Source organism: Chenopodium quinoa, unplaced genomic scaffold (assembly GCF_001683475.1).
Source record: "Chenopodium quinoa cultivar QQ74 unplaced genomic scaffold, ASM168347v1, whole genome shotgun sequence".
NCBI classification, from domain to species: Eukaryota; Viridiplantae; Streptophyta; class Magnoliopsida; order Caryophyllales; family Amaranthaceae; genus Chenopodium; species Chenopodium quinoa.
Genome location: NW_018744874.1, coordinates 1,579,525 through 1,598,858, shown reverse-complemented (window position 1 = coordinate 1,598,858; position 19,334 = coordinate 1,579,525). Strand labels below are relative to the sequence as shown.

The 19,334-nt window shown below is 35.4% G+C and overlaps 3 protein-coding genes and 1 non-coding gene across 4 annotated transcripts; 1 reads left to right on the top strand and 3 right to left on the bottom strand.

Annotated features, from left to right (window-relative positions):
• The first annotated feature begins 704 nt into the window (after window positions 1–704).
• Window positions 705–6,457, top strand: LOC110705088 (probable LRR receptor-like serine/threonine-protein kinase At2g16250). Its single transcript, XM_021882920.1, is given in 5 exon segments — window positions 705–1,547; window positions 1,550–3,239; window positions 4,034–4,162; window positions 4,623–4,645; window positions 5,448–6,457. Coding segments are annotated over 5 exon segments (2,745 nt in total). The 5' UTR covers window positions 705–1,252; the 3' UTR covers window positions 6,056–6,457.
• A 227-nt stretch (window positions 6,458–6,684) lies between these two features.
• Window positions 6,685–6,756, bottom strand: TRNAQ-CUG. Its single transcript has one exon. It is a non-coding gene; the product is annotated as a tRNA-Gln (tRNA).
• Window positions 6,757–7,556: 800 nt separating this feature from the next.
• Window positions 7,557–11,583, bottom strand: LOC110705087 (transcription termination factor MTERF2, chloroplastic-like). The gene is made up of 6 exons (XM_021882919.1): window positions 10,820–11,583; window positions 9,808–10,216; window positions 9,390–9,605; window positions 9,107–9,214; window positions 8,255–8,529; window positions 7,557–7,950 (listed from the first exon to the last, which is right to left on the bottom strand). The coding sequence occupies exons 1-6, from the start codon at window positions 11,491–11,493 to the stop codon at window positions 7,665–7,667; spliced, it is 1,968 nt and encodes a 655-aa protein (XP_021738611.1). The 5' UTR covers window positions 11,494–11,583; the 3' UTR covers window positions 7,557–7,664.
• Window positions 11,584–12,622: 1,039 nt separating this feature from the next.
• Window positions 12,623–18,747, bottom strand: LOC110705085 (NADH dehydrogenase [ubiquinone] iron-sulfur protein 8, mitochondrial). The gene is made up of 8 exons (XM_021882918.1): window positions 18,551–18,747; window positions 16,893–16,974; window positions 14,575–14,628; window positions 14,347–14,438; window positions 14,122–14,235; window positions 13,387–13,454; window positions 13,176–13,287; window positions 12,623–13,019 (listed from the first exon to the last, which is right to left on the bottom strand). The coding sequence occupies exons 1-8, from the start codon at window positions 18,602–18,604 to the stop codon at window positions 12,924–12,926; spliced, it is 672 nt and encodes a 223-aa protein (XP_021738610.1). The 5' UTR covers window positions 18,605–18,747; the 3' UTR covers window positions 12,623–12,923.
• Between the last annotated feature and the right edge of the window lie 587 nt (window positions 18,748–19,334).

Sequence of the window (19,334 nt, the reverse complement as noted above, 5' to 3'; positions counted from 1 at the left end):
CATGACTAAAAACATTTGTTTAGACCGTCTTATACATGAATTACTACTAACCCTGTTATTTTAGTTGAATAAATGTTTACATTGTTACTTATTTTCATAATATCAAGTAAAAATATAGTGAGACTATTATTTTAGTTAACACACACTTCATTCAGTAACTACAGAGTATTCTTTTACAGAGATAAATATTTATAGTTTGCAACCCTAATTTTAATAAATCTTGTCAAAGGATGAACAAAATTTAAATATATTCCACTATACACTAAACGTTTTTTTATTCAAATAGTTCACTATTTTACACAACCCAAAATTTGTTAAAAAAAAAATGTATGTACATTTATTAAGACCTTTTCAATACTACTAAAAACAAATTGCCAATTTAAATAATGACTCTAATTTGTTTATATATATTAAAAAAAAATCACAATATTTTACAATTTGCTATTTGTTTTTGACTTTTCTAAAGTCCTCCAACCAATTACGACAACAACAAAGCAAAGAGAAAATCAAAGAGTATATAAACCAAAGAGTTGCATGTCATCATCCTAAAAAGAGTTTTCTTTTTTAAAAACTTTTTGGTAATTAAAATAGGCTGTGCCTTTGTGTGTTAGAGAGTGACATTTTCATTGAAAATAAAAATTAAATAAAATGAACTAAACAAATAAATAAATTTCTTAATTTTTTTTTAATTTTTTAAACAGACGGCTTGACCAGCCCAACTTCAAATCAAGCCATCTAAATCTCTCTCTTTCTCTATCCTACCACAATATTAATTTCCCATTAATATTTATGTTAATACCCATATAATTTTTTATTTTTAAAAAATTAATTATATGATCTGAAAATACTCTTTCTCTCACAAAACCCCATTGTCAACCAAGAAATTCCAAGAATTTAATTAATTTTTTTTCTAGAGAGAGATAGAAAATAGTTGGTGGGAAAGAAGTAAAGCTTGATTTTTCACTACTCAAGCTTCTCAAAATTGAGGTAATTTAAGAAGCTCACCTACATAATTTTTTTTTTTCTTCTAATTTTTATTTCTCTCTCTAGAAATAAAAAAAAAAGTTGAAATCTTTATAATTTTTTGTTTTAAATTTTTTATGCAATTGAGCATTGTTGTTGATGTTGTTGTTTATCAAAAAACTGTTGCATAAAAATGGGAGTGAGTTGAGCAACAACAAAGAAAAGAAAAGATGTGTAGATCACTAAAACTTAATTTTTGTATATTGTTGTTGTTGTTGGTTGCTTGAAAATGGGTGGATTTAGAAAACCCAATTTGTTAATTTTTATAGAATTAGTGTTATTGTGGTGTTGGTTGTTGAGATTTGGGAGTACATTGGTTTTGGTTGTTGGTCAACAGCAGCAACCACGAGTTACTTTGCCGTCTGAGCGAGTTGCACTGATTCAACTCAGATCGTCACTCGGTCTCCGAGCAAGGGACTGGCCGATTAAGCCAGACCCATGTTCATCTTGGAAAGGAATTGAATGTAGTAGTAATGGTTCTGTTATTGGGATTAATATTTCAGGGTTTAGAAGAACTAGAATTGGGGTCTAAACCCTCAATTTGATGTTGATGCTCTTGGTAATATGACCAATTTAGTGAAGTTTAATGCCTCGTTATTCGAGCTCCCGGGTCGAATACCCGAATGGTTTGGTTTCAGGTTGGGTAGTTTGCAGGTGCTTGATCTTCATTCTTGTTCTATTAATGGTAGTATACCTTTGAGCTTGGGGAGGTTGAGTAGGTTAACAACTTTGGATTTGTCTAGTAATCATCTTAGTGGTGTTGTCCCCTCTACTTTGGGTCAATTGGTGAACCTTAACATCCTTGATCTTTCCCACAATTCGCTTAATGGGTCAATTCCGGATTCCTTTTCCTCGCTTAGGAACCTCTCGTTTCTTGATATGTCGTCGAATTCCCTCTCCAGACCGATCCCTCGTGGTATTGGGGTTTTGCAGAATCTCAGGACTTTGAATTTATCCAATAATAGTCTTATGTCTGTTATTCCTCCTCAACTTGGTGATCTTAGAGGTCTGGTTGACCTTGACCTGAGCTTTAACTCTTTGGTGAATTCATTGCCTGTGGAATTTAGAGGAATGCGGAGATTGAGAAAGATGGTTTTGGGGAACAATAAACTTTCAGGGTCACTGCCAGATGATTTGTTTCCAGCTTTGACCAGGTTGGAGATTGTGGATTTGAGCCACAACAACTTTACGGGTGTTGTTCCTGATGAATTGTGGTCAATCTCTGCATTGCGGCTTGTTGATATCTCTGGAAACACCTTTACGGGTATTCTTCCGAACATTACCTTGAGTCGCAATGCCACTGCTGCAGTGCTTAATCTTTCTAATAATGAGTTTTATGGGGGACTGAATTTGGTGCTCCAGACATTTAGTTCAATTGATATATCTGGCAATTATTTTGAGGGCAAATTACCAGAATATGTGGACGATGGTGCATCTGTTAGAGCCAATTGTCTACAACAGGCTACAGGTCAGAGGACAGAGGAGGAATGTTCTTCGTTTTATGCTTCTAAGGATTTGGTTTTCGACAACTTTGGGCATCCAAGTTCTGATGTCACCCCAGGGGCAGGACAAGTGCCTAAGAAAAAGAGTCACAAGCGCACTATTATATTGGCTGCAGTTTTGGGTGGCATTGGTCTATTGCTATTGTTGCTTTTGCTATTGATACTGTTCATATGCACCCGAAGGAGGCATGGTACAAGGCAAAGAGGGAACGGTGTGGGTCCAATTCCTCCCACTGGAACTGTCCCCCCTTCACCAGGAGTTGCTATTAATTTTTCAAGTTTGGGAGAATCATTTACATATCAGCAGCTGGTTGATGCTACAAGCAACTTCAGTGATTTGAATCTCATTAAAAATGGGCATTCTGGTGATTTGTACCGAGGTCTACTTGAAGGTGGTATCTCTGTGGTGGTTAAAAAAATCAACTTGAATTCAGTAAAAAGGGAGTCGTACCTTGTAGAGTTGGACTTTTTCAGTAAAATAACACATCCCAGATTGGTTCCACTCTTGGGTTACTGCTTGGATCAGGAAAATGAGAAATACCTTGTTTACAAGTACATGCCAAATGCAGACTTATCAAGTTCCTTGTTCAGGAAGGTCAATACTGATGACACTTTGCAATCCCTTGATTGGATAACAAGACTAAAGATAGCCATAGGAGTAGCAGAGGGTCTATGTTACCTACATCATGAATGTACACCGCCGTTTGTACACAGGTAACTTGTTTTTTTATTCTTTTTTTAATCTCCTCACGTTGTATTTTTTTGGCCATCTCTATGTTTTATTTCTGGCATATCCTATTCTGTTACGAAAGGATTATATCCTGATTATTTTCTTCTTGTTCTTTTCAATCCGTGTGATTGGGTTTTAGCACTAAGAAAGGGGTATCTAGCAATTTGCTCACCTCTATGACTATCTTAAGGTGCCTCAGTGGTTGACTATGTTCTCTTGTTTGGTGATGCGTTTCTACAACCATCATAATGGACCTTTTCTGAATAAAGGGCTGTATGCCTGTATCTGACAAAAGTAGAGGATTCACTTTTGCTATTGCTATGTGAGAATTTCACACTATAGGTTTTTCTGGTCTAATTGTCATAGAGCCACTGTTTTTTAAATTGTTTTCTCCATCAACGTCATACAAGTCAAGAAATTATAGAATCATTTAAAAGAGCCTTTATTCTTTGTAAAGAACTAAAGATACACTAAAAAGTGCGCTTAAGAAACGAAGACTATATATCATACACAATATAATCACTGAATTTTTTACAAGGTTAGAATAACTACATTTTGACTCCCTTTGACTCTTCTAAAAGTTCCATTAGTAGCAGCACGCTTTTTTAAAAACAGTTTTAAGGTGTTTTAGAGGTGTGCCTCAACCCTCAGGATAAAGCTTCAATGAGTAGATCAGAGCTGTCTCTGTGCCTTTCCTTAGGCAGTCCTGTTTATGTACTGGTGAATATATCATTAATTTGTTGCACACCGTAACCTCGTTTACTCTTTCTTCTCTAAGGGATATACAAGCAAGCAGCATACTCCTTGATGATAAATTTGAAGTAAGACTTGGCAGTCTCAATGATGTTTGCATACAAGAGGGAGATAGTCACCCCGGTGTCATTACAAGATTGTTGCGGTTGCCACAGTAAGTATACCTTTTGTTTTATTAGCACATCTACTGACAGCTAATATGCTAGGGTTGCTAGGGTTTTTAAATTGCGAACCATATGCATGCAAAACTACAATGGACTTCTGTCCTAAGTCAAAGTCATATTCTGTTGTTGGAATCATCAGGGAATTGGCTACTAAAGAATGCTGTTATATGTCCTTTTATATGTTGTTTTGTTTCTTTTTTGCTTCTTTAAAATTGGACTTCTCTTTGTAAGCACTGCAGTTTTTGTGTCTTTTAAACTAGTCTTCTCCTCTTCAGAAGCATTGCAGTCATTGCTTCTTTTTTACTGGCCTTTTTTTTTTTTTTTTCTACTAATCGAGATCAAGTGTCCAATTGTCTATGTTGACTATGTACCTCTTCTGCTGCTTCATGTGTTCTTTAAAAGACTTAACATGAAGCTATATTAACTTTTGGTTTGCTTATTTATCTGCAGGACCTCTGAACAAGGGCCATCAGGTATGTCAACCGCATTTGAATTTTATTATCATTAGTTTTTCCTGCTGTCAATATTAAGAGATAAGAGATAAATGCTACAATTTTGTTGGAGATTTCTGAATGCCTCCTTGGTCTAACAGATAGTTGATTAGTTTTATTACCTATGATAAAAATTACGTGTACTCCTTATTTCTTGAAAATCACATGACTTACTAATTTCTTCCAAGATGGGTTATGCCCTGTGACATTGAACCGCACAATTGAAATAAATTGATGTTGGGATGGATGATCAGTAAACTTTAGATTCTATAGCTCTAGAACTTAGAAGAATATTCAGGTTGCATTTGACCCTATGGAGTTTTTGTTATCTTTTATACCAATTGTCTTTGCGCTTTTTAATTTTTATTTTTAAAGAGAAAATAGTCTTCGCGAACTTTGGTTGTTAGATGAAGATTTTGTGGGCCATAGATGGTTTTCTATATTCGGTTATTGTGGCATTATCATATACTTCTCTCATATTCACTGTAGCTATCTTTGGTCATTGTATTTGAGTTGTTTTTTCCCATTGTGTTTTGTAATGCAATACTTAAGTAATTTGTAGGAAATGCAGGTCGCTAGTTGTCTGGCATATTTGGAACCTCTAAGGCTAAGCTTTCTGATAAAAAAAAATAAAAATAGAAAGTCACATTAGCCTTTTGTTAATTTTTGTGACGTGGGGAGGATGTACAACTTGAACAATTGCCTTTAATCAGATTTGCATGAAATTTCTGTTGACTTGTTAATCTGAAGAGACTTCGTCAGTAACATACATTTTTCGTTCCAGGTGCTCAGACATCGACTTGTGCGTATGATATTTACTGCTTTGGAAAGGTGTTACTTGAGCTAGTCACTGGCAAACTTGGCATAAGCTCATCAAACGATACCAGTATGAAGGAATGGATGGATCAAACATTGCCCTGTATAAATATGTATGACAAGGAACTCGTAACAAAAATTGTGGACCCCTCTTTGATATATGACGAAGACCTACTAGAAGAAGTTTGGGCAATGGCTATTGTTGCTAGATCGTGCCTCAATCCAAAACCTTCAAGGCGGCCCCTCATGAGATATATTCTTAGAGCATTGGAAAACCCATTAAAGGTGGTAAGAGAAGAAAATATTGGTTCTGGAAGGCTTAGAACGACTTCTTCCAGAGGATCTTGGAATGCATCAGTATTTGGAAGTTGGAGGCAAAGCTTGGATGTGGGTGCTGCACCTCCTGCTCCCCGAGTTGAGGGAACAGGCAGTCTTAAACGGTCGGGTACATCTGGGTCTCAAGGCAGTGGGCAAGTTGGTGGAAATGATAATTCGTCCTCACAACGACGGCAATCTAGGGAGATATTCCCAGAACCTGTAGACGTACATGATATAGAGAGACCAGAGACAAGATGAACATTAGAGTAAGAAAGTCAATTGAATTGTTCAATTCACATTCTTCCCGACTCACTGGTTTAGCCCGCATCACGTATTGCTTTCTACAGTTAGTGGGTTTTCGGGGCCAGTCTTGGTGTCGATTTATTTCAGTTTTCTGAGGTGTACAGCCGTTGTGATTCAGTGATAAAAGTTTGAAATTTGTTGGAAGGGTGCTCAATTATACGAGCTACGACTACTTTCGAGCTAACTGATTGATGCATCTTGTATGAGAGAAAGGCAGCACATCCTGACAGCCAATCGTTCTCATTTGTTTGAGCTTGTTTGTGGACAGTCAACCAGAAAAAACAAGCTGCTACAATTTTTTCTGTAATTGATCTATTTGATTTTCGGGTCGTCATCGTGAAAGGTGTAATTAGTAGATGCTTAGAATTCTTGACTGCTTTCTTTCATTTATAGATTTCTATTTTGGTGGGATCAATGGGTGCAAAGAAGTGGAAAAGAAACAAGAAAACACAACATAACTTCATTTTTTTAAAAAAATTCTTCTTATTTATTACGCGAAGTGTTTTATTTAAACTTTTAAAGAACTCTGGTATTGAAAATGTGTGGCTTAGCTTATACTTCGTAGTAAAATGTACTACAAAATAAGGTCCTACCGAGATTTGAACTCGGGTTACTGGATTCAGAGTCCAATGTCCTAACCGCTAGACCATAGGACCTTCTTGTTGTATAAACATGGATTATTTATTTATTTATTGCTTTCAATGCACTATTTTCCTGACAATCTACTGCGGAGTATCAATCCTTAATCACACATACAGTGATACAGAACTTCGTAACCATTTAAATTCATTACGCTAACTTTATTTTTTATTTAATTTCGTACTATCCTGCTGTAAAATATACGAGTAAGATTTTGGGGTCTGAGTTTGGCGTATAAAAAGTATTGTACGGAGTAATAAGCTAACTTTTAAGTTTGGCGTCTGTCTAAACCACCCTTTATTTATTTAAGCATCTTCGAAATATGGAGCACATATCATGTCAATTTTGATATACTAGTTCTAATATATTTTTAATTCAATGTCTTATATGACATACTGACATACCGAGCACTTCACATAAATTAGAGTATAGTTTGAATAACACTGAGTAAAAAAAATAAAAAATAACACGTTGTGGTATTATATCAAAACAAAAATAGGCTACTAAAACATTTTCTTATACTAAAACAAAAGTAGGTATTGTGGTATTATATCAAAACAAAAACAGGCCACTAAAACATCTTCTTATACTGTCATAACGACGAACAAGACCTCTTAGGTCTTAGCGTGACTACATGTGCGGCGAGGGGCTGAGCGGCATAGTATACCGAATTCACAGCAAATTTAAATTGATAATGAAATTTAATTGTTAGTCTAAGGTAATTAGAAATGGTGACAATTTTTCGGACAACCTAAAATAGTATTCTTCGTTTAGATAATTCATTTCAAGGATGGAGTTCCATAATTATGTACTCTACTTTCACATCTAACGATCTATTCATCTATACATCTCAATAGCACATAGAGCCTATTCGAGTACAAAGTATTGAGAAGTTTGTATACAATGGGTTGGGACCATGGGCTAGTCAACCTGAATCAAACAGCACAACATTAGAATCATTACTCCGGAATGAGCTAGAATCAAGTACACTAACAGAAGAATAATCCTCAGTTTCAGAATCTGCAGCTTCTTCATGAAGTGAAGAAGCGCCTGATTCAAATCTCTGCCGCTTTTCAACTGCAGCCTTGACTCGTTGCTTAAATTCCTCGTCACTGCTTGCTAACATATACCGGAGTTTGAAGTTCACCTGATTCTCTAGCATAACCTTGTGCCTTGGTATGATTCTGTCTTCTAGAGAATAACTGAAAAACCTGAATGATAACAACCACCAGAATTAGTCAAAATAATGGAGCATTTGCTCAATTTATAACCATTTTTTGCCAGTTTTGTCTTTGACTGGGGATGTTTAAGAGAGTTAGGAGAAGATTTTAACAGAATGATGACAAATTTTGTTTATAACTGTTATAAACAAAGAGTTCCTTCTACGGAGTAATAGGAGCAAGCAAGCGAAACTAACATTTGTCCATCTAAATCTGGTGAATTTGTTTACTTTATATTAAAATTAAGGATTTCATAAGTATTGTACGTCATATAGTGCTATAATTAAGAATTTACCTAGGAAATTCGATGAGATCCTTTACAGGACGGATCATTGTTCTTCGCAGGTAGCGATACTTGGGTCGAAGAAGTTCAACATTGTATCGCAAGAGCATTGGGAAATCAGCAATCATTTCACCTAACAGTCGAAGACTAATCCCAAGCGACAGATAATACTTTACGTTGCCATCCAGCTTATGCGCAATGCTGCACCCCAATAGCTCTGGTGCCAAAGCCACCACCTTTGCTATATTTTTCTGTGTGACTCCAGCTCTGGTAAGTAGGAACACAACCTGGCAGTGAATCATGACTTAGCCATACGTAAGATAGACATTTGGCCATTCAATGCCAATAGATCAACATTTAGAGTCACAATAAATCACGAGAAGCTAATACTAAGTTGAGATTCAAGGTACATTATCGTGATGGACTGATGGGAGCAATTTTCAACACTTTCCATAGCTCGTAGTAAACAATTTTGAACTTCAAGAGTAAAACTCAATTTCACAATCATCTAGCCCCAGATCAAAGGAGAGGGAAATAGAAAGGAAGAAAGCACAACCAAAATTACGAGTATTATTCAATATGTAACTGAGCCGAAAAGTCTAATAGCAGGACCAACTCCTCAGTCTTTTCTTTATTGATACTATCAAGTAATGCAATTAAACAGCATTTTATTCCAGCATAGAATTTTTTTTCTTGTTTAAGCAGCACAGAGGAAAAGCTCCAATCTGTATTCTATCTCTAGACTCTAGAGATACAACTCCTAAACAGTCCGGGTTCAAGAACAATAAATTCCATATAGTCATATACCCATATCACAGGAAGATGGAAGTATAACATCATCAACAAATGTAAGAGAGAACTAACCACTGGCCGAATTTTCTTGTAAAGGCTGTATGTCAGCAACGGAGGAAACTTAACAAGCATGCGACCGATGGCATCATCTGTGATACCTAAGTCTTGCAGAAACCGTACCTACAAAATATATCAAGACACCTGTCAAGGAAGCTAGAAGACAGCAGGTGCATTCAAATACTGTACTATAGAATAGTATACAACTAAAAAAATACTTTTACAGTAGAACTAATCCGATACAATTCGTAGATGGCATGTTCACTTATTTTGGGAAGGAGGAAAATAAATACACTACCTTTGGAACAATAGTAGCTTCCATGTCAAAACAGAACACCATTGGTTTGATGACGAGCATTCTTCTCATGCCATCTCGATCAACTCCAAGATAATAAAGAAACTTGAGAAGAGGTTTCCATCTTTCCTCAATGCTACATGCCATCAACTGAGGTTTAAATGCCAGTAATCTTCCAACATCATTATCGCATAGCCCAAATTCTTTCAAATAGTTTACCTAAAACCAAAAGTCTCAATCACCTTAATACATGAATATTATGATCCATTGAAAATAGATACATGGTGACAATATTTATTAATCTTTGAGCACTGTTCTTCCATCATTTGGCTATTAATAATTACTCCTATTATCTAATGGGTCTAATATGGCTCTCATTGTCAGTTTCGAATAAACAAAAAGAAATGCGTAGTCATTATACCTTTTGCTTCATCTCTTCTAAAGCAAAATATCCAAGGGCTTTGGGGAAATCATAAACCATCGTACCAAAATCATGGTTGTTCATGCCCATGTCTGTGTAAAACCTCACACGAATTTTCACTTCTTCCATGCTAAAAGCCACTAATTCAGGGCATCGGCTGATGACATAACCCATCCATTCCCTCCTCACACCTTTGTTCTTTAGATACACAACAATCTCATCCATTTCTTCTATGCTACGCCTCAAAATGGTCTCTCCAACTCTAGTGAACACAACTCCTATGTATCTTCCATTCACATGAATTGACTTCAGCCACTCTACATGCCTTCTTATTAATTGGACATCCCCCTTTGACATGCATATGATTCTACCAATCTGAGGGTGTGACAACGAATTGTGTTTCAACCACCTACAATATAATCAAAGAAACATGTGATTTCTCTCACATCAACGGATCAACCTCCTCAAAACAATAGCTAAACCAGCTAAGTAGCTTTTATCAACTACAAATTCTTTGGAACCTTTCGTATGCCAACTAACTTTTCAATACGACTTAGCAAATCAAACCAATGTAGTTATGTGGCTAGTGCAATCTATCACCCTTCTGGAATATACCTATGCAACATATGATTTTTCCAGAAACATATTCAAAGAATTTGCTAACCTATGAAAGGAACTAAAAACCAACTATGTAGAAAAGCATCATCTCAACTATCAAATCATACATAAGCATTATAAAAATCAATATTGCAAATAATCATGAAACCCATCAACATACTCACTCAAATAACAGGGAAATATGGTAAAGTTATAAGAGTGTTACTCGAAATCAAATCTCATCTACATTATTGCCTTAGCACCTCTCTTTGCGCCAAAATAAGCAATTTAAATAAGTACGAAGTAACAAACATTAAATCCATACATATACGAATTACGATCATAAACATACAGTTACATAATTCACAAGAAAAACATAACCAAAATCCAAAAAAGAGTGAGAAATTCAGCTCACCTAATAAGAGGAACAACATTAGACTCCTCAATAAATTTTTGAGCTCGAGCATTAAACGAAAAACTTGAAAATTCAGGAACTTTCTTCAAAGCAGCAGCCTCAATCATCACCAAATCAATAAAATCACCCAAATTAGACCCCATATTCTTAGAATATGTAATACCAAATTTACCCTTTCTAACCATAAATTCAATAAAAATTTCCAAACAAACTTCCCTCCTTATCTTAATAGCCTTCATCAACATCTCACCTTCTTCACCATCATCATCTCCCTTCAAAAGGGTATTCAAAGGAGGGAGAGAGAGGTCATTTCCATGAGGTGGGCGGGTATAAATTGAACCCGGAAATTGAGGTGGGCGTTTTCTAACAAGGGTCAATTCCAGAATTCTTGCTTTCTCTTCTTCTGATAACAAAACGTCGTCGTTTTTCTCGTGGTTTGGAAGCCATTGTTGTTGGTGGTGGTTAAGGAGGAAGAAGGAGGTGGATTTGGAGTTGTGGGTCCGAAGAATTTGTTGGGTGTTAGGGTTTAAGATTGGGGGTTTTGGGGGGTCGGAAGGTTGAGGATTTTGAGAGGAGAGAGAAAAATTGGTGATGAAAGGAGAAAATTGGTGGTGGTGGTTATGGTGGGTTGAGAGGTGGAGGAAGGTGGTGGAAGTGGTGGTGTGGCAAAACATGATGGTTTTTTCATTTTGGATAAAGTGGCGGAGCCATGGGTTTAGTTCACTCTACTTATCATTTTGCCAATGTAGCCTTCTGTTTATAGACCAAAATTCCAAACTGTAACTTCGCCTTGTTTTCGACTTGGCCTGATCCCAAACCGATCTAAATAATATTCAATTCAGGTTTTAACTATGATACTAATTTGATTCAAGTTTGAAATAAATCCAATCTAATCCAGGCTTATCGAACCCGACCCAAACACCCAAATTGACATTTCTAAGAGTCTAAGTACACATAGAGTTATACATTGATATTTAGTTGGAGAATTAATTTATGTTATTATTAAATACTCGGTTTAGATAAATGTAAATGGTGTTAAATTTTGAAGTAAAGAGTTCTAAGTTCATGAAACAAATCTATAGGTCAATTGTACAATAATATAGGATCCATTTGCGCCTCAACTCCTGATTATCTTTGGGAAGAGAGTTTCCTAATGCATCTTTTTACCAAAAATAATTAAATTAAATAAGTATTCACGATTTCACAACCCAACCCCCCAATCTTCTGTCATGCCAATTGGAGTAGGGCCAATGCCAATGGCCTTTGTTCTACCCCTTTAAAGATTTAGGTTGAGAATGAATGGTTTTCAAAACTCAAGGCTTAGGATTTCGTCTCGTGTGAATCACCAACGGGCTATTTCTCATTCTAGTCTTCGAGCATAGGTAAGATGCACTGCGAATGGGTTTTGTAGGTTACAAGATGGATCATGTAGGCACAAAGCGACGTCCAGCTTCGTTTTTTTTATCTAGAGTCCAACAAGTTTGCCCCTGAGAAGCATGCTTACATAGGTCCTTCTTGGGGTTTTGTTACTTAATGCAGCTGTTGTCGTGTGTGTGATGTGTTGTTTTTCGGTGAGTCCAACAAGTTCGCCCCTGAGAATTAATGCAGCGGTTGTCATGTGTGTGATGCGTTGTTTTTCGGTGTTGGTTCTTCCAAAAAAAAAAACATCCTCCTACTGATTTTGTCCATGCAAGCCCACAACCAATTAACATGTCAGTGTCATACCAAACTTAGTACTTGCCAGCCCAACCTATTCCCAGCCTAGTAGAATTTGGTCATGTCTAAGGATGCCAAAATGAAAAGTTTGCTTATAAAAAACCGACTTCCATTACAAAAAATATATAGGCCCAATGTGTTTTCCCTGCAGGAAACAAAATTATGGCCTTGGGCGCCATGGCATATAAGTTGAGTTATTTAGCAGCCAAAACTAATGGAGTAAAGGCTTAACATATACCAAAATCTACAAGATTGCAATTTAACAATGTTTTACAAGGGCAATTAACAACAAAATGATCTCTGAAACTCCAAACAGAGAAATTTTATTGGTTTTGATTCAGAAGCCACAAAAAAGGAAAATATCATAGCCTCATCGAAGCAACTGAGATCAGCGATACAAACTTTCTGATCTCAAATTCTCTGAGATCTCAGTTTCCCATCGATCACCATTTTCCAGCAGTTTCTCCTTGTCATACAGAAGCTCCTGCAACAATTTGATGAACAGATGCTTCAGATATAGTTTTTAAACATAACAATAAGAGAAAAGAAAAGAGGGGGAAATTTTGGTTTATTGTCCATAACTAAATACTTCTTTCATTTAAGCCAAGCTGTTGTAGACAACTGGGAGAAATTTACTAACCTCGTGAGTTTCTGTTGCAAATTCAAAGTTTGGTCCTTCAACAATGGCATCAACAGGGCAAGCCTCTTGGCAAAATCCACAGTAGATGCACTTTGTCATGTCAATATCATACCTTCAATGAATACATCACCAGTGAGACACTTCAACAACCAAGTATGGCATATGACTATATGAGTACATAAAATTTTCAAAATAAGTAAATGGTATTTACCTGGTTGTCCTACGGCTTCCATCTTCCCTAGCTTCTGCCTCAATGGTTATTGCTTGAGCAGGGCAGACCTAATATTAAACAGAAATTTAAAATTTTCACCACACCTTAACTATCAAAGAGCCAACAGCTCATGATTGGCAAAGCTACTAAGCAGATCATAGATCAATTAGACCATAATACAAAGGTTTTGCATCTAATGCGTGAACTTCCAATACAAACTGAAAAACACAAATTAGATAATGTTTTCAAACTAATTAGATTCTAGTACATCTTACATTCTTATGGAAACAAAAACGAGACAGCTGAGAGCCTTTTCTCACTGTAGACATTCAACAGTCTCTGCCCATCTTTCACGACTCATCTTTATCATATGAATAATCAAGAAGCCTAGATTAGCATAAACATTCCACCTGTGTCTCAATATTCAAACTTCATCTACATCAATTTTTATAATTTTCGGGCTAGGGTGTATGATGGGAAGGCATTATAGCACTTAAACCTATAATCCATACAACCCTACAAGACATTTATATTTTTCGAGTAATTATATTACAGGTAACTGTCAAATGATAGAGAATGCACTCCCTAGATTCATCCCTCTAATATGACAAGGTCCAGAACTCCATATTTAAATATGCAGCAGGACATGTACGAAATAGCACCCTAAGGAAAATAAAATATCATGGAAGATAACAGATCATTAGAAGAGAGAATATAAAGGTCTGTAGGTCTCACGGCTTCACAGAGTTTACAGGCAATGCAGCGTTCCTCTCCTGTTGGATAACGGCGGAGAGCATGTTCTCCACGAAAACGGGGGCTCAAAGGGCCCTTTTCAAATGGGTAATTGATCTGCAAAATGGAAATGTATAAAAAATGTTGCGATCTAAAATTCGCTGTGACAAATAATAAATGCCAAAATTAAGCAGTAAATTATTAGATATTTAGTAAGAAAACACTCACAGTCACTTTGTCATCGAAGAAATACTTGAGAGTCAAAGATAATCCTCGAACCATCTCCGTGAGAAACAAAGTATTTATGCTTCTCTCAAAAACTGTAACCAAAATTAAATTGCCAAGACTTAACACATGCAAAAATTAAAAAAACCTTCTAGCCACAAAAGTTGATACATTAGCCAAAGCCAAATGACAAACTTCTTATAAATCAATGAGTCAAGGCTGTTGTGTTACCAGAACTCCAATCCTTTGATATCTCTTTAACAAGCTGTTGTCTTTCTGCATCATCTGTAAGGAGTAGATAAACAATTACAATCAAGTTTTTTTTTTTTTAATGTCATGCCTCCTGTGACCCTGTCCATATTTTAGTGTTAATTTCCACCAGAAAATTACAATCAAGAGCATCCAAGCCTATCAAAGGCCCAATACATAAATATCTGAAAATCTTACAGAATTTGAATGCCTGCCTATGATTAAGCCTTTCACACAGTTATTATCTAAAATCCTGAATAAACTAATTCAATTTTCTAGGGCAAGGAGATACTAATAATTCACCTCCTATTGACATAATCACTTGGATTGCAGTAATTGGGTCAAGGAGAATCCAACGGTAGTAAAGCAATCAAAATATGCAATGACCCAATGGGGTTGTAGTAAAAAAAAAAAAGCTTCACTTTCCTTTATAACTTAAATCCACTTCATCTGAGATTTTTAAATAAACACCTTTTTAAAAAAAAAATTAAATAAACACCTAATCAAAGGGACAACATTATGATTGTCCAAGTAAAGTACAATTAACTTAATACTTCCAAACCAAAAAAAAAAAATGGAGGGGAGGGCAAGCCCAAACAACACTAACTAAATGTTTTCTAATAAGTACTCAGTATGCCTATGTGTACTATATGGGAAATTTGTGACAAACTGACAATAGGTACATGTTAACAGTTACACTACAATACTACATCCTGAATGGAAATAGGCTATTATTTTCTGTTCAGAATACATGAAATTTATAACCTTTCATAGAAAAAACTGATATAATTAAGGGCATAACGGCGCAAAAAAATTTACCTTGGACCTGTTTTCTTTTTTAAAAATCCGTCTGAACATAATTGTAACTTAAAATGAAGCTAAGCTCTTAAGTTTACATTATTTAGCAGCTTACTGATATGTACTTTAAAGCCCAAAACTAATACGGAGATTCATTAATCACTTTTTTCTATTTACACAAACCCTAACCAATGCGGTCAATCTGTCATAAGAGAAAGCAAGAAGAGAAAGAGATAGGTCTAGATCGAAAAAAGAGGAGCAAAGAGCTCTAAATCAAATTTGCACAAGGACCAAGCATGCACCTATCATTTCATCAGCAAATTATTCAAATCTTGCACAGGGACCAAGCCTTTAAAGTTTGCAATAGGACTAAATTTGCTGGTATGGAGTACTTGATCATATACCCTAGGCAAAACCAAATGCCGTCAATCAGCCGGTCAATATGTGCGACCCAATATGTAGCATCACAAGGGGGGGAGCAGATTCAGTACCCTAATATGGTCGAAGGGCATGAGAGTTGTGGAAGAAAACTTAAAGGAAGAGATCAAACACTTTCTTTAACCATAAATGAGTCACAAATACACTGGTATGTACAGCCTAATGCGTCTCAACAGAAGCTAAAATCATAAATCTACTCAAACAGGCTAATCAATTTCAGAGTAGTTCAGTTTGGGCAGAGAATTCTCTCAGAAAACAATTACTTAGACAGTCATTGCTCAGAAAATTAGTAATGCTAGGCATAACCGCATAATTGCATAAGTTAGCAAAATAATCAATGAAAAACATTGAGCAAGTAATTAGTGCCTTCAAAGTTCTGACAGATTATTCAAACCCAAAGTAGTCATAATTACACAAATACAATTCCAAAATAAAAAACTAATCATGGTATTAGGGAAAAAAAAAAAAAGACTAAAATAATGCGCATCACTCATCACAGGCTGAAACTTACAAAATGCAGACCTAATCTCAACATAGTATTTTTTTGTGTAGAAGGTGCCAAAAGAAGAAGGATAAGATAGTTGTGCAAATTTTTCCTTCACGTGAGACTATATATATAGAAAAAGGTCTATTTACACCTTGACCCTCAATGCTCAATATTCGGTACGTAGTAATAGGGAGCAGGTTAATTGTTTGACCTTTCAGGACTTCAATGGTAAAGGAATTTCTTTCTCAAAATAAGTGTGATGCATTCTTTTCTACTACAGAGCCCATCCATGATTTTATCATAAATGATAAATCTATTAAATGTAGAGAGACCTTTATCCTTCTCGTACAAAGGAAACATAATCCTAATGAGAAGGATAACAAAAAAACCCTGGACCTGAAAATACATGTTTTGTGATAACATACCAAGTACAATTAGAACATCAATTGATCCTTAATTTTATCCTACAGTCATTTTCCATTAAAGTTCCCCTAACTACTTTTTATTCATTTCAGAAGAGTTTCCATAAATCAAATGAATAAAAGGAAAACATTATACAAAACATAATTCAACACACCTTTATCAGTGGAAAATGAATGCTTGGTGGCAAATGATCTATCCTGCTGGCTGAAGCCTTGGAATGCTTGCCCAGTCAAAGCCTACATAAACAAAAGGATTAAAGGTAAAAGTACATTTACTTTTAAAAAAAAAATAAAAAAAAATAAAAAAAATACCAACTACTTCTACAAATGGCACTAACTGCCACACTATCCCAATAAACTCAACCCATCTTAATCAACTAAGAGATCTTTTATGATCGTGTGATCATTCTCAAACTCCTCCAATTAATTTTAATAAGAGAATTATGGAGAGGCCAATCACAATAACACACATCTTCATATAACACTCCCTCTGATTTTTTAGTACCCCCTTTCCATTTTGAGTTGTTTTTAAATGTGATGTACACTTTTATCTTGTTTTATTTTAAGCAAATGCGTATTTCTGTTTTACCCCTTTACCCCACAATATTTACACCTGTTCACTCATTCTCTCTTACTTTATTTACCTTTTTCTTACACTCAACCACCAATTTACTAAATCTCTCAGTTTATACAGCTTTTTCTAAAAACACGAGTCTACAGTATTGGATACATCAAAAGAAAACAAAAGTATATGTGACTAAAGTGGAGGAGTGAAACAGGCACAAGCGACATCTACAATTGTATATTTTTCTTATGGGCTAGAATGAGCTAATATGGATGATTTTCAGATTTATTTTTTTTTATCCCAAGATCAAAAAAAGATGTTTAGGAAATATGCTACTTATAGGGCAAAGAGGTGAGTGAATGTAATCCTTTGTTCACAATCACATCTACTATCCTTCCATACCTCAGAAAATTCATATGGCATTGTATTGCGCAACATAATACATGATTGCTAGGCACAAACTGATCACATCATCCTAGAAATGAAGGCAATTGATGAAACAATTCAAACCTCAAACATCTAGTTGGAAAATCCATCAATATTCATAATGTCCACATGGTTGAAAATCAAAGAAAATAAACAGGACTCAAAACCAACGAATTCAATACGTGTGGCAACAAAATGAACAGAGATGTAAGAATAACCCAGTTAACACAAAGGTTACAGAAACTCGAAAAATAACTGATCATTTCATGCCAATCATTTGGCAACCGATGATCCAGGGTAACGACCTCCGAACCAATATTCCAAAACAAAGCTGCAGATAATACTCCATTTCAAAATTATACCAATCCCAGCTTCAACAGCATCATACGGAGCCTTTTTACTCCAATCTTCAAATGAATTGACAATTAACAAGTAAAATTCCAGAAAATTTAATTCTCTAACTTAAGCATCAACAACTTCCACACGCAATCAACTATATAAGGTCAAAGACATTGAATTCATGACTCTAAAATCATATTTCTTGATTTAAATTTGTACTCTTTCCAAAACTCTATGCCCTAAATTGATTTATATGTATAAATCAAACTAGATTCAACATCACAACAAAAAATTAAATAAATTATCACAAAATTCAAGCATTCCAAAAAATAATGAGCTGAGTTACAAATTCTCGAAGATAAATTAATGTGAAACAAAGCAATGCAGAAGATTATAAAATAAGAATATGAATAAATTCAGCAGTTTCAAGAGAATCATTCAGTTGAACAATCTAGGGTTTCAAAAAACGAAGAGAAATCTTACGAGCTGACGAGGACGAAGAGCGAGAAGAGACTTGCGAGCTAAGATCGCCGCCATTGATGGAAATGGTGAGAGAAAGTTTACGATCGATCGACGACTCGATGTTTCTCTCTTTTGGGGGACGTGGGTGGTTTTGAAGGTGGTAGAGTGAGTGACGGAAAGAGGGACAATACAGCAACCGACTCTCTGGGAGATTGGGACCGAGGATGCAAATGAACGTCAAATGATGCGTTTTGGTGCACTAGTTCTATAAACGCAGCGTTTTACTAAGAATTCCAAATATTTACAATTTCTCCCGATTCACCCTTTAGCCTAATCCAAATTCGAGGATCATTTTTTGTGGTTGGGTTCCAATGACCTCCTATTTGTTGCTAAATAAAACTAGAATTATTTTGTGTGATTATGTCTATTAGGATATTGAAAAAATGAAATACGGAGTAGATTATTTCGAGTAGTTATTACACAATATATTATAAGAAAAGAAAAAAAGGTTTTTGACTTTTTAATTTACTAGGTAAAGTGTAAAAAATGAAAATTAATAGAATTTGTTATATACACTCGGGTGTACCGTACAGTCGTACACCCAACTAACCAAAGGCTAGTTTTTGCTTTTCATTTAATGGTTATATGAAAAACAATTATTTAAATGAGTATAAAATACCATTGAGTGTATGCTACACCTAGGTATATGTAAAATATCTCGAAAACTAGAGATTTATTTTATGAATTACAACATTTCATCACTCTTTTATGCATCTCGAATTCAAACCTTGTATCTCCCTCTCTT

Excerpts from the sequence above, each read along its gene's own strand:
- LOC110705087 (XM_021882919.1), bottom strand. The coding sequence starts at position 11,493 with ATGTTTTGCCACACCACCACTTCCACCACCTTCCTCCACCTCTCAACC. Across the intron at positions 9,215-9,389 it reads AAGCTACTATTGTTCCAAAG|GTACGGTTTCTGCAAGACTT; the intron begins GTAGTGTATTTA and ends TATATTTTGTAG. Across the intron at positions 8,530-9,106 it reads ACAAGAAAATTCGGCCAGTG|GTTGTGTTCCTACTTACCAG; the intron begins GTTAGTTCTCTC and ends ATTCACTGCCAG.
- LOC110705085 (XM_021882918.1), bottom strand. The coding sequence starts at position 18,604 with ATGGCGGCGATCTTAGCTCGCAAGTCTCTTCTCGCTCTTCGTCCTCGT. Across the intron at positions 14,439-14,574 it reads ATCAAAGGATTGGAGTTCTG|TTTTTGAGAGAAGCATAAAT; the intron begins GTAACACAACAG and ends TTTTGGTTACAG. Across the intron at positions 13,020-13,175 it reads TTGCAACAGAAACTCACGAG|GAGCTTCTGTATGACAAGGA; the intron begins GTTAGTAAATTT and ends AAATTGTTGCAG.